Source organism: Phocoena phocoena, chromosome 20 (assembly GCF_963924675.1).
Source record: "Phocoena phocoena chromosome 20, mPhoPho1.1, whole genome shotgun sequence".
Taxonomy (NCBI): domain Eukaryota; kingdom Metazoa; phylum Chordata; class Mammalia; order Artiodactyla; family Phocoenidae; genus Phocoena; species Phocoena phocoena.
The window spans coordinates 45133262-45147040 of record NC_089238.1 but is presented as its reverse complement, the minus strand read 5'-3'; the positions used below and the strand labels follow the sequence as shown (position 1 = coordinate 45147040).

General features: G+C 42.7%; 1 protein-coding gene across 2 annotated transcripts; it reads right to left on the bottom strand.

Moving 5' to 3' along the window:
• Window positions 1-1455: 1455 nt before the first annotated feature.
• TAT (tyrosine aminotransferase) lies at window positions 1456-12834 on the bottom strand. Of its 2 annotated transcripts, XM_065898820.1 has the most exons (12): window positions 12774-12834; window positions 11948-12161; window positions 11686-11790; window positions 8637-8704; window positions 7606-7764; window positions 7265-7403; window positions 6791-6843; window positions 5852-6004; window positions 4885-5013; window positions 4464-4547; window positions 3269-3367; window positions 1456-2544 (listed from the first exon to the last, which is right to left on the bottom strand). In XM_065898820.1, exons 2-12 carry the CDS (start codon window positions 12081-12083, stop codon window positions 2404-2406), a joined length of 1266 nt encoding a protein of 421 aa, XP_065754892.1. In that variant the 5' UTR covers window positions 12084-12161; window positions 12774-12834; the 3' UTR covers window positions 1456-2403. The 2 variants fall into 2 exon arrangements, with proteins under 2 accessions (XP_065754892.1, XP_065754891.1); XM_065898819.1 differs by lacking the exon at window positions 12774-12834 and having other exon boundaries at window positions 2404-2544; window positions 11948-12182.
• Between the last annotated feature and the right edge of the window lie 945 nt (window positions 12835-13779).

The following is a 13779-nucleotide window of genomic DNA, read 5'->3' as shown; positions in this document are numbered from 1 at the left end:
ATCAGCAACTGCTACTGTGATTACCTCAGGGGAGAAGAAAAGGTGCTGAAGGACTGGAATGAGTGGTTTTTTAAATTTTTTTGCATCGTTTGAAATATGTCCAGTGTGCATGTATTTTTGTTTATTTTATTTTATTTTTTAAAATTATTTATTTATATATTTTTGGCTGCATTGGGTCTTTGTTGCTGCACAGGGGCTTTCTCCAGTTGTGGTGAGCAGGGGCTACTCTTCACTGTGGTGCACGTGCTTCTCATGCGGTGGCTTCTCTTGTTGCGGAGCACGGGCTCTAGGCGGGCGGACTTCAGTAGTTGTGGCTCGTGGGCTCTAGGGCACGGCCCCTAGATCACAGGCTCAGTAGTTGTGGTGCATGGGCTTAGTTGCTGTGCGGCATGAGACATCTTCCCGGACCAGGGCTGGAACCCATGTCCCCTGAATTGGCAGGTGGATTCTTAACCACTGCGCCACCAGGGAAGTCCCCGTTTTGTTTTTTAAATCTTTGAATTTTCATTTGACTCCCTTACCAAAATGGTAGATATCAAGGAAATTTGGAAATATAATAAGTCTGTCTAGATTCAGTAATGCTGGATAGAATTATACATACGTGTGAAGATAAAACGTTTTGTGTAAACCACTAAGTCTTCCTGTTTATCTCTGGACAGATATCCTTGGGAGTTGGGGCCAGAGGTACAGGAAAAGAGGAGCCAGGAATTTTCGAAAAATCGGCAGGAGTGGCATACAGGAAACAAATGTTTTTCCAATCATTGTATATTCCTCTTGGTTTTGCTGAAGAAAATTGAAGGGTAAATTTTAGTTCAACGAAGTCCGACATAGATGGGAAGGGGATGTTTGATGTTTATTTTTGTAAAGGAAATTAATTGGGTGTGGTTGGCAGAGTTGAGACTTGAAGTTCCTATTCTAGATAAGGAAAACATCCCTTAGTGAAGAATTCCCAGATTGATTATGGTATATTCCTGCCCCTAACATTGCAAAATAACTTCAGGCTCCCTCCTCCAAGGGAAATGGTTAGGAAAAAATTAGGCAACTGTGCTTAAGAGGATTTGCAGACAAAAAGCTCATACTGAAAGATTAGCACACCGGACACACCTCATTCTCTTGGTTAGCTGAACCAGTTCAACTTGTTACCCAATGAGTGGTTAGTAGATCTAGAGAAGTGTAGGAATTTGGAGAGTGGGGATCCCAAAAGTTGAAAGTGTGAAGTCAGAGGCCAGGTGTTTATAATGTTGCTTCTTAGTTTGTCTTGTTTGTAAGTACAAGCAAGAAGTTGAGCTCCCAAATAAAATATTTTAGGAATAGTGTTTCTTAAGTGACTCCAAATGTCAGTACATCTACAAAGAAATAAATGAAACCTAGTGGGTAATAAATCAATCAGACTGAGCAATAAGTAGCACCTGGGGATAGAAATTCCCCACAGAGGAGAAAAATGACATCACAGAAGAGAATACTTAGTAAAATTTATTTTAAAAAAAAAGAAAAAGGAAAACAATAATTTATGCCCTTGGCAAAATAAAAGATCTTTTCAATATAAATGTTTCTTAGAAAACATGAAAAGATAATATAACATATATATCAATAAATCAATATCAACGTTACAGCAAAAGTAATAATGATTCTGTAACAATGACGAATGAAGAAAATTCTGGCCCTTACACAGCAGCGTTCCTGGAAGGTCCTCTGATTCCTCCTTTTTTTAGTACAGATGTGCCGTCATTTTAAGAAAGCCTGATACACATATACCTACGTTTAGAATCTCTATCAATTAAATTTCTTTGTATCACAAAATAATTCTCTACAAAAAAAAAAACGAAAAGTTTCTGTAAGTGACCCTTCAAATTGGCAGGCTTTCCTAATGTGTTTAGAATTAACCAAATACATGTGTCCCCAACTTCTTTCATTATAGCATTATTGCATACAGTGACGTATACCTGAAGTGAGCCAGTAACAGAGTTGGGCTTCAGACCTGACTGAAGAGAATGTGTTCTTACTTAGAGTAAGAGCAAATGCTTGGGGGCACAACTTCCCTCAATCTTTTGATTCTCTAATCCTGAGTTCTTAATTTTCCTGTCTCTACCGTTTCCTGGGTAACTTTGTTCACCTGGTACTCTCAAGCTAAAAGGAGGAAGTCATATGGGAGGATGGATTGACGGAAGTCATAGCGGTGGATTAATGAATTAGTGAGTCACTCCAGCAGAGCAGAATGCGATGAAATCTGGGGTTCAGAGTGTGTGTGTGTGGATACAGCTGGGGGAAAGCTGGAGCAATTCTGAGCCCTTGTCGTGGTATTTGTGAGGCCCCTCTCCCAGCAGGGGCACCTGAGGAGCAGCAGGGCTCAGTCCCGCTCTCCCCACCCCGATGGGACACACACTCAGGAGAATGGACTGCGTCCTATTTGTCACATTCCTCCGGGCTCCCTTCAGCACAATGGTAGTGCTGGTCACAGAACTCCTGGATCCGGCTACAGGCCTCCAGCAACATCACTTCGGGGATTGTGATTACCACTCGGAAGAAATTTGGGTACTCGAAGCACTGCAAAAACAAAAGCCTGTTATTCTCAGAGCAATTGAATCAGGGACTGGACCACCCTAATATGGCCAGGGCCCTAATCAGCAAAAAGCAGTGATGCCATTTACCCAAGGGTATCATTTCACTCAATTCCCACCACTGGACTGCTAAGCCAGTAACTGAGTTAATTTATCTTAAAAGGAATTTGTGGGACAAGCTTGATTTCCTCTCACCTAGAATGTTCAACCACAATTTTTCTTCCTGGATGGGGGAGAAACAAATTTTAAATAGAGGTCATGAGACCCATCAGTTTGAATCTTTTCGAAAGAGAATACAGTAGTCCCTCAGTATCCATGGAGGGTTGGTTCCAGAACCTTTGAGAGTGCCAAAATCCGAGGATGCTCAAGTCCCATATATAAAATGGCATAGTATTTGCATAACCTACATACATCTTCCTGTGTACTTTAAATCATCTCTAGGTTACTTTTAATACCTAATACAATGTAAATGCTATGTAAATAGTTGCCAGTCTGCAGCAAATTCAAGTTTTGGAACTTTCTGGGATTTTTTTTCCCCTCATATTTTTCCATCCACAGTTGGTTGAATCCGTGGATGAGGAACTTGAGTATATGAAGGCCGACAGTATGCTTTGTTGGGGGGAGAGAAAGTCAGGCTACAGACCAGCTCAGGGAGAGTTCCTGAGGCTCTAGAAACCGTTGAGAGTGTCCTGAGAGACGTAAGCACTCACTGTTGCTGGGAGGCAGTGGACGGATTGCTCAGCAACTAACTGCTCAGTGAATTCCACATCATTCTCAAATTCTGGGAAATGTTCCATCTCAATTCCAACCTATACCAATAACAGGGAGATGCAAATTTATCAGGAGGTAAAACAGGCCAACTCTCTATGCCACAAATTAAGATAGGGACTACTCTAAAAAACATGTTGGAACTCCACTACTGATAACTAAGAGTTCTTGCTCTTATGAACTCACAGAATTTTTCATAGGGAAGAGAGGACACATTTATATTAAATGTTTTAGTTTACTGAAGGGTTCCTTCTTGGATGCTGATAAATGAAAGCTGGAAATAGGATGCCAGTGTTTCTCAAAAAAGGCACTACTGGGACTTCCCTGGTGGCCCAGCGGTTAAGAATCAACCTGCCAAAGCAGGGGACATGGGTTCGAGCTCTGGTCCGGGAAGATCCTACATGCCGCGGAGCAACTAAGCCCGTGTGCCACAACTACTGAGCCTGTGCTCTACAGCCCATGAGCCACAACTACTGAGCCCCCATGCCACAACTACTGAAGCCCACGCGCCTAGAGCCCGTGCTCCGCAACAAGAGAAGCCACCACAATGAGAAGCCCGCAACCACAAAGAAGAGTAGCCCTGCCCGCCGCAACTGGAGAAAAAGCCCGCACGCAGCAACGAAGACCCAACGCAGCCAAAAATAGATTAATTAATTAATTAATTAAATTTAAAAAGGCACTATTATCATTATGGGCCAGGCTATTCTTGATTGCATGGAACTACCACCCTGCCCATTGAAAAATATTTAGCATCCCTGGCCCACAAAATGCCAATAGCACCCCACACAGTCTTTCTGAAAACAAACAAAATTCCTATATATCCCCAAATATTCCTAGGGAACCAGATCTCTCCTAGGTGAGAATTACAGTAGTGTGGAAAGCCTCTTATCTGTGTCTTATGTCATCCCTGTATCTACATATAAAATGAGTCTCTGTATGAAGAATTAAGTCATTTTAAGAGGTTTTTTCTTCCTTTTTCTTTTTTTTTAGCACTGAGGTTAAACCACATTGTTGGGACAATTCAGAACAAGGCAGTTCCTAAACTGACTGGCTCAGGAGCCCATGTGGTTGTCTTTGTGAGCCCTGCAGACTGGCTTCCCCCGCCTACCACCAACTACCTGCCACCCACATACTCACCATGAGGTACATGGCCCCAGAAGGGCGGATGGGCCGGAGTCCAGGGATGGCAGCCAATGCCCCATAGCAGAGATCCGCATTGGACTACGAGAGGAGACAGAGACATCAAGGATGAAAAGTTAAGCAAAAGAAAAACCAAGTCATTAAAAGGAGAGCCCACATCAAAGGCAGGGAACCTAAGTTTGCTCTCCTGGCATAAGGGGTAACAAGATAAAAACTCTGCCACTTGAAGCTTTTGGCCAGGAGCAGGGTGGATTGCCAGAAGTTAGAGAAATGTGTGGGTAGATATTTACACTGATGCCACCTCCTGGTTTGGAAGCCCCATAATGGAGCATTGCTCCAGAAATGAGGACCCATTATTTCAAATTCCACTGGTGGCATTCCTTGACTCCCAAAGTAGAAAGTCATGGGCTGCCCTTACCTTGAGGAAGCTTAGAGTGTTGTGGTAGAACTCTTGAGGGGTGCGATGCAGAATGCTTTTCAGAGCTCCCTGGACAAGGGTGCAGGGTCCCAGGATCCGCTGACTCAGCTTCACCAGCCCATCTCGGATCTAAAAGCCCCCCGGCAAACACATTATTTAGCTTTTCTTAGGCATCCCCACTGTGGAGATCCTTGTTCTGCCAATTCTTTCTATCAAGTTTTTTTTTTTTTTTTTTTGCGGTATGCGGCCTCTCACTGTTGTGGCCTCTCCCGTTGCGGAGCACGGGCTCTGGACGCGCAGGCTCAGCGGCCATGGCTCAAGGGCCCAGCCACTCCGCGGCATGTGGGATCTTCCCGGACCGGGGCACGAACCCGTGTCCCCTGCATCGGCAGGTGGACTCTCAACCACTGTGCCACCAGGGAAGCCCTCTATCAAGTTTTTAATCTCTGGAGAAGTGATGGTACCTCGTGTCATTCTTAGATCAGACCACCTAGGTTTGTAGCCCAGCTCTGCCGTGCACTGGCTGTGTGACTCTGGGCAAATTATACAACCTCTCTGTGTCTCATATTTCTTACTTGTGAAATGGAGGTAATACTAATACTGGCCTCACAGGGTTGTTAGGATAATTAAATTGACATAAAGTGCATAAAGCACTGGCACATTGTAATCCCACAAACAGTATTAGGTATCATTACTGCTATTGTTCCCTTTTTTGTGGTACTAAAATTGGAGGTGGATGGAACTTCCTCACCAAGACAGAAAAACTGCGTTTTGGAGAGGAATAACTAGTACTGTCTGTATCCAGTGTCTTTCCAGGCACACGGAACTACAGGGCCGAAAAGAAAGAAATAAACTCCTTACCTCCTTACCACTGTGCATGCAAAGTAAATAAATAAATATTTAGAAAAAAATATATAAATATAATCACCCCTAAATTAGACATATTATTTCACCACATTGCTCTCACCTCATTGCCAAAAATATCTCTTCGGTCATGGATGAGGATCCAGCCCATCCTCCAGCCAGGAACCAGCCAGCGCTTGGCCAGCCCTCCACAGGACAGAATGGGGACGTTGCTACTGAGGGTGGCTAAAGGCTCAAATTTGGAATCTGAAAACACCTGAGGAGAAGAGGTGCTTGTTACAGTTGTGTTCTGGTTTACTTTCCTCCGAATCCCATGCCTTGCAAAATTTTCCTTATATCACTAGGGACAGGGTCTCAGATTTACGGGCTCATTCCTACCCTGAAGCGTGATTGGGATCTCAAGAGGCTTCAGAGGGGACACCCAAATACATTTAACCCAGTATCTAGTCTAGATTAAAGGAAGCCTAAAATGAGGAAACTGACCCCAGCCCAGTAATAGGTACAACCCTTGGCTCTAGGGAATGAATGACTGTTGGAGTTACAGATTTCACAATAATGTATGGGTCCATAATCCCTTATGTGAAATTCCTGGGCTCAAGTGTGTTGCAAAATGTAGAACTGTTTGGATTTTAGAAAGGTTATATAGCACATGTACCTTATACTATATAACAGCTGCAGGCCAATCGGGGACAGCACTCCTAATCAAGCACAGTAACTGTTCCGCCCCTTTCCTTACACCCTTATATAGATCCATAAGTGAGATACATAAAGATTTACAAATAGCTTTATATCAGGCCAAGTCAGGTTTTGCCACCAAATGAATTCCAAAAATCTGCAGATTTTTATAGCTTTTTGGATCTTGGAAAACTGGCTAAGGGCTGGTTATCTGTATATCTGTTTAGAGCACAGGGATACTACTGATTAGTGCTGTACTGAAATGGTTAGGATTTGCTTCTGATTATTCTAGGTGCCACATCTAAAGGTGCCATGAGATAATTTGGGATTGAGAATATGGCAGTGATGCATCCTACCCAAGACTCACCATGTCTCCATAGATCTCATCAGCTAAGATGGGGACACACTGCCTTGCAGCCACTGAAAATAAGAGAAACATGCTGAAATCATTTTTAATGTGAATTGCCTTAGCATTTAATATTTACCTGGGCTTATGATACTTTGCATTTCATGTTTGTATGTTTCATCTTCCTCTTTAAGAACTATAAACTACTCTTCCAGGGTACAGAGCCTAAATTTGCTCTTTAATTAACTAGATATTTCAAACCCTCTCTTCCACATGATGGGAGTGGTGAAGAGGCAAGTAGTTCCTCTTTTTATCCTTCTTTCAGGAAATTCCTACCTTTCCAGGGGCACACCACTCACTAGAGACCCCAGTGGAGCCCTCCCACCTCCATCCTAGGCTTGGAACTTAGTGAAGGACTCCTTTCTCGTTCCATGAAACATCTGAAGGATTCCATCCCCATCCTCTCCCCTGTCAAGTGAAGTCTGCTGGACTCACCTGCCAAAATTTTCTGCAGATGACTTCTACTGAACACTGACCCACAAGGGTTTGATGGATTATTGACAACGAGACAAGCCGTCTTTTCATCAATCAGAGATTCCAGTTGTTTCAGGTCAATTTCCCAAAACTTCTCTGGCTGGGGAGGAAAAAAGGGGGAGACTAAGATGATTCTGAAAAATGTAGGACTACTCACTTCACTCAAAAATATAATGTAAATAACAAAATGTGCCTGTGGCCTCGACCACCCACTTCCAGATCTTTCTCTGCTAAGATAATGGTCATATATTTTTATGAAGTAGTAATTGAGCTCTTGTGTCTAAAATTTAAAAGTCATTTACCAATAAATTGTAGGGTTTGACCTCGATTCCCATAGATTCAGCCAGAGTCCTGTAGAGAGAGAAGCCAGGTCTGGGAACTAGGATGTTTTGCCCTGGGTTGGCCAGCACAGCTAAACAAAGTTCAATAGCCTGACTGCAGCCACTTGTTAGAATGACATCCTGTAAAGAACAGAAAAGTTTCATTTTGTTAGGGGTTCCAACAGCAACAGGAGCAAAGAGGTTATCAGATGAATGAGTGGGAAGCAAAAAAAACCTTATTTTTACAAACTCCATGTAAAGTAGTGGGGAATGTACAAAGCCAAAATTGAAAGAAGTGAATATGTTTACATATGTGCATATCTAAAAGTTGTTGAAAATGTTGGCCACTTAAGAGAAATAAATCACTTAAAAAAGGACGGCTTGGTTGTGACTCGGCAGACCTCCACGAGAGATCATGATGACCTTGGACTTTTTCACCTGGTTATTTATTTACTTTTGACCAGAGATTTGAAACCTGACTGTCTTCTGAAAGACAGATATAGGGCACCTCTTAATGTTAAGAAATATTGACCCCCACCCAGTGGACAACAGAGCAGAGGGTAGCATTTAAACTTGGCCCTGCCATCCATCCAGTATGCCATGGAAGCTCTATCTTCCCATCTAAGTGACCTTAAGGGCAGTGAAGGAAGCTACAGATTCATAAAAGACCTATTGGTAAAATTAAAAATTTCAATTATTTGATGTTTATGAATTATTGTTTTTCAATGATCTTTTGCAGAGAAGCAAAATATAGGGTGACCTCTGAGTCCTTTAAGCCTCCTTGAGACAGACACTATACGAGTTGTATGCAACGTTATTATCATACTATAATGACATTAAATATAATCACTGATTAGTGGCCTCCCCGTATGAAAAGTCCTCGAATTGCCAAAGGGAAATTATCCTTAGTTTTTGTTCCACTTGAAACCCTTATTCCTCATGGAACAGAAACAAGGAAAAGGGTAGAGTTTGCCCAATACTGTTCCCAAGCTGGTTCCTTTTCTAGGGCTCACCTTAGCTTCCAGGGGTGCCTCAGGACAGTGGTAATAAGAAGCAACCTCCTCCCGACTCGATAAGTACCCTGAGAGAAGAGAGCAGAATGAGGAAGCTGGAAGTGTTCATTCCACAACTGACAGCTTTGCCCTTAAGTCAACAGGGCCTCGAGGCTACCTTCTGCCCCAGCTCAGAGCACATACAATTTAGTTTAGCTCTCTGTCACTATAGATAAAGGAGATTAACTTTATATCTTACAATTTTATAATGAGCACAAATATATAAATAATAACAAAAAGAGTTCCCCAAACTATAAAATACTCTGCAGCATCTTGGTTACTGTGATATGTTTTATTTTATTTTAGATTATTTAATCTAAAATTTAGATTAAATAATCTAAAATAGGATGAGATTAGTTAGGATTTAGATTATTCCTAAATCCCTTCCAGGTATTTTATATATATATATATATATATTTGTGTGTGTGTGTGTGTGTGTGTGTGTGTGTGTGTGTGTGTGTGTGTGGTATGCGGGCCTCTCACTGTTGTGGCCTCTCTCGTTGCGGAGCACAGGCTCCAGACGCGCAGGCTCAGTGGCCATGGCCCACGGGCCCAGCCGCTCCACGGCATGTGGGATCTTCCCGGACCGGGGCACGAACCCGCGTCCCCTGCATCGGCAGGCGGACTCTCAACCACTGCACCACCAGGGAAGCCCCAGGTATTATATTTTTTGAAAACTTGTAATTAGTGAATTCATTACCTTGGGTCCATTTTAACTTTTTCACATTGTACTGTATACGTATTAGTATTTTTCCTTTTAACTTATATTGATGGACTTGCCTGGTGGCGGAGTGGTTGAGAGTCTGCCTGCCAGTGCAGGGGACATGGGTTCAAGCCCTGGTCCGCGAGGATCCCACGTGCCAGAGAGCAACCGGCCCATGCGCCACAACTGCTGAGCCTGTGCTCTGGGGCTTGCAAGCCACAGCTGCTGAGCCCATGTGCCACAGCTGCTGAGGCCCTGTGCCTGGAGCCCATGCTCTGCAGCGGGGGGAGGGGGGCCACCGCGGTGAGGAGTGGCCCCCGCTGTCCGCAACTGGAGAAAGCCCGTGAGCAGCAAGGAAGACCCAACACAGCCAAAAATAAATAATATAAATTAAAATAAATTTTTAAAATTATATTGAAATTAAAATTTTTTTCTTTTAAATTATATTCTCAAACAATAGTTCCAAATGTTGGTTTACAAGCTTGAAGTATAGACAGTTTCATACAAATTATTATGTTTTACAAAATTGCTCTCCAGAAAGATTGTCTTCAGTTACCAAGACTAGAGGCAGTATTTCCTAATGTTTGTTAAATTAATAGGTAGAGATAGGTCTCTTGATGTCATACAAATTAGCACTTCCTTAATTACTAATAAAGAAGAGTATTTTCTAGATATATATTATTATCTGCGTTTCCTTTGGCATGAAGTGTTCATATCCTTTGCATTTTGTCAAATGGAGACTTGGTTTTGGGTTTTCAGGTTAAGTCAGTTTCCTAATACTTTGGATATAAAAGTCATTATAAACTTTTAAAAACTTTTATTGAAGTATAGTTGATTTACAATGCTGTGTTAATTTCTGCTGTACAGCAAAGTGATTTAAGTTACACATATATACATCCTTTTTCATATTCTTTTCCATTATGTATAAACTTTTTTTACAACTTAACTTTTGGTGTTATTTTGTTTTGATTTTTATTTATGAAATTCATAAAATGTAAATAATCAACCTAAAAATCACATCCCTAATATCTCTTTAAAGTGTTTTTACAATTCTATTTTAGCATGAAACTGGATTTTTATTCTGCATTAAGACTACGTTTCTAGGGCTTCCCTGGTGGCGCAGTGGTTGAGAGTCCGCCTGCCGATGCAGGGGACACGGGTTCGTGCCCCGGTCTGGGGAGATCCCACATGCCGCGGAGCGGCTGGGCCCGTGAGCCATGGCCGCGGAGCCTGTGCTCCGCAACGGGAGAGGCCGCAACAGTGAGAAGCCCGCGTACCGCAAAAAAAAAAAAAAAAAAAAAACGAATATGTTTCTATGAGCACATATACACAGTGGGGAAATGTGCAACACTGAAACAAAGTCAAGGAATCATTTATTTTACCAAAATGTTTAGGGTAGAAATGTTTAATAGATGGAGAGAGTTAAACCTAAACCTAAGAATAATTTCTTTCTGTCCTAAACAAACCTTCTATCCTCCAGTAGGTCAGCTCATTCTTTGCTGTTCTTGGTTTTATGGGTTTTGTTTTTTGTTTTTGCCTTGAAACAAGCACAATTACATTGAGAGTGTGATTAGGACCGTAATTAAATTAAACCCTGAATGTGTAGAGAAGGAGAAATAAGGCCAAGAAGCTATTTACACAGGGCAGTAATTAAATTAATTTAGGAGCTAGAGGGCTTTGTAAAGAAGCAGGTGCAGCTAAACTCAAGGCCTCCGTTTAGAATTAGCGATGATAGAATAGGAGTGTTATTTGAGAAATAAGTATGTAATGGGAACCTAGAGCAGGGAGGTGCCATAATGCCAGAGGAAGCCAGGAAAGAAGTTAGACCTTGATGGCTTGAGGTTAAGCATGCTGAGACCCCTTTCCCCAAATCCAACAGCCATTTTATCTTAGCTTCTCCTTAGGAATTATGCATCAGGAAAGCAAAGAAGAATGCTAGAAATGTATTCCTATTAGAAGAGCACTGGGCTTCCCTGGTGGCGCAGTGGTTGAGCATCTGCCTGCCAATGCAGGGGACACGGGTTCAAACCCTGGTCTGGGAAGATCCCACATGCCGCGGAGCAACTAGGCCCGTGAGCCACAACTACTGAGCCTGCGCGTCTGGAGCCTGTGCTCCGCAACAAGAGAGGCCGCGATAGTGAGAGGCCCGGGCACCGCGATGAAGAGTGGCCCCTATTTGCCGCAACTAGAGAAAGCCCTCGCACAGAAACGAAGACCCAACACAGCCATAAATAAATTACAAAAAAAAAAAAAAAAGAGCACTAAAGATTTGGAAGCCACCAGATTAGAGTCTCAGGAGGAATTTACCAGTGGAGGGGGCATAGCCGTTATACTTCCCCGAGTCAAGGGCATCTTTTATTGCTTGGGTAACTTCAGGATCTGTAGGCAGGTTTCCAAACACAGTAGGGTCCCCTTTTCATGGGAAAAAAAAAAAAAAGAACCGCCAAGAGGTTATTCTTCCATGCCCTGTGCTCAGACCCACCCTCCACTTCCATCCTCTCCAACCAACCCATGAGGATGGGGGTGGGAGGAACAATGCCTGCCTCTCGGTCAAGTGTCTCCAACTCACCAATTGACAGAGCAATCATGGTCTTGTTTGGATTTGGCTTCACCTTCATGCTGTCCACAATGGCCCGGATGGGATTGAAAGTTTTGTTGGACATGTCCGAGGGCCTCACGGACCATCTGGCCTTCCTGCCTTTCATTTTTCCCGGCACAGAGCTTCTCCCAGGGATGTTGACATGCACATCCAGCACTGAGGGGAGGTTGCCATGGTCGTGCAACTGAATCATGTATGGGTCCATCACTAACAAAGACTATGGGGAAAAAAAGGGGTCGCTGTGACACTAAGAACAGACATCATCCTGGGGGGGCTACAGTTGGACCAAAACATTGGGGTGATTTCACCAGACATCTCTTTCCAAACTCCTTTCTCGTGTAAAGTAGCTTTGTTATGAATGTGGGAAGTTTTAAGACTTTTCCCTGAGACGGAAAATAAGCAAGAGCCCATTCTACAATATTAGCTGAGAGCGTTCCATCAAATACTTACCTACTGTGAGATTCGCTGTGTGCAACTGTAATCCCCATGAAAATTTAACCATGCTCTCAGTGAAACCAAGGAAAAATGACATGAGAACTGTTAAACAATGAAAGCATATGTGTTCCTTCCCTTCCCTAACACTTCAACAGACTGTGTCTTGTCCTGTGCAAAGAAGAACCAGGAAGAACCATTCCAACATTGTTAGAAATTTAGTGTTAATATCGTCACTAGTAAAAATAAAGCCCTATTCCATAAGCATCTTACTGTCTGTGGATAAAGAAGTCAATACACCACAAAGAAAAAAGTGCGCATTCCAAATCACCGTCACCAGATTAGCTGAGGCTTGAGATTTTACCTTCTGGGTAAAGGAGAAGCAGCTTCCAAGTAGCCAAACCAGGAAGTCGTCTTAGTTCTTTGGGAAGTTACGGTGACAGTGAATTCAGATGCAACCTCTGACTCCTGAAATAGTCCCACAAATGGGCGTTGGGCCTGAAACTTTCATGCTATTGGTTCAGGTGAGAACTGAGCAGCCAGCCCTCCTCTTCCCTCCCCTCCCCAGTTTTTGCTTCTTTTTACCTCTAACCCTGCCTCCACCTCCACCACCAAATCAGGAATTTGAACTGGCTCTGTGTTAACTCTTTCCGCGTACTTTGTGAGATGTTTGAAAGGACTGTCAGAGACGTAGTTAGGATTAGAGTTGGTAACTTTTGTTAAAACTTTTTTGTTACAAAACAACCTATTAAAATTTCAATAGTACAGAAACGTATAGAGTAAAAAGTGAGAGTCTTGCTATCTGTATGTTCCATTCTCACTCCCAGGGCCAGGCGGTTGTAACGATTTGGCCATTTCTATCCATTCACCAAGATGGATAGATGATAGTAGATCAATTGATCTATAGATGATAGATAGATAGATAGATAGATGATAGATTAGATGAGAGATACATAGTTACAGAATTTTATGTATTTTCAAAACACAGCTGAGATCATGCTCTACAACTTGTGGGGCAGCATGCTTATTTACTTCCTACATCTTGGGCTCCTTTCCTTGTCAGTCCACAAAGTTCTACTCCAGCTGGAACACACTGCACAGTTAGAGTAAACTAAGGCTTCCTCCATAAATATCTTAAAAGTACACGGTCTCCAAGGCAACCAAAACCTGTGCAATTGTGAATTCTCCTTCATTTTCCTGTTGTGGAGCTACTGGAAAAATAAGATGTCAGGTGAGATCTAAATAAAAAACTTTGCTAAGCAAGCACAGCAGAGATCTCAGCATTCCTCTGAGCCTATGAAAAGTACCACCCACCCAAGGGTTAAGAGGAGCCTCAGTGACCCCATGACTCAGATCCTATCTGTTTATTT

What these genes read in the sequence shown, in the direction of transcription:
- TAT (XM_065898819.1), bottom strand. Translation starts at nt 12,182, where the DNA reads ATGGACCCATACATGATTCAGTTGCACGACCATGGCAACCTCCCCTCA. An exon ending in ATGAGATCTATGGAGACATG is followed by an intron (nt 6,005 to 6,790) that starts GTGAGTCTTGGG and finishes TCTTCTCCTCAG; the next exon opens with GTGTTTTCAGATTCCAAATT. An exon ending in TCCACTGCCTCCCAGCAACA is followed by an intron (nt 2,545 to 3,268) that starts GTGAGTGCTTAC and finishes TTGTTTTTGCAG; the next exon opens with TGCTTCGAGTACCCAAATTT.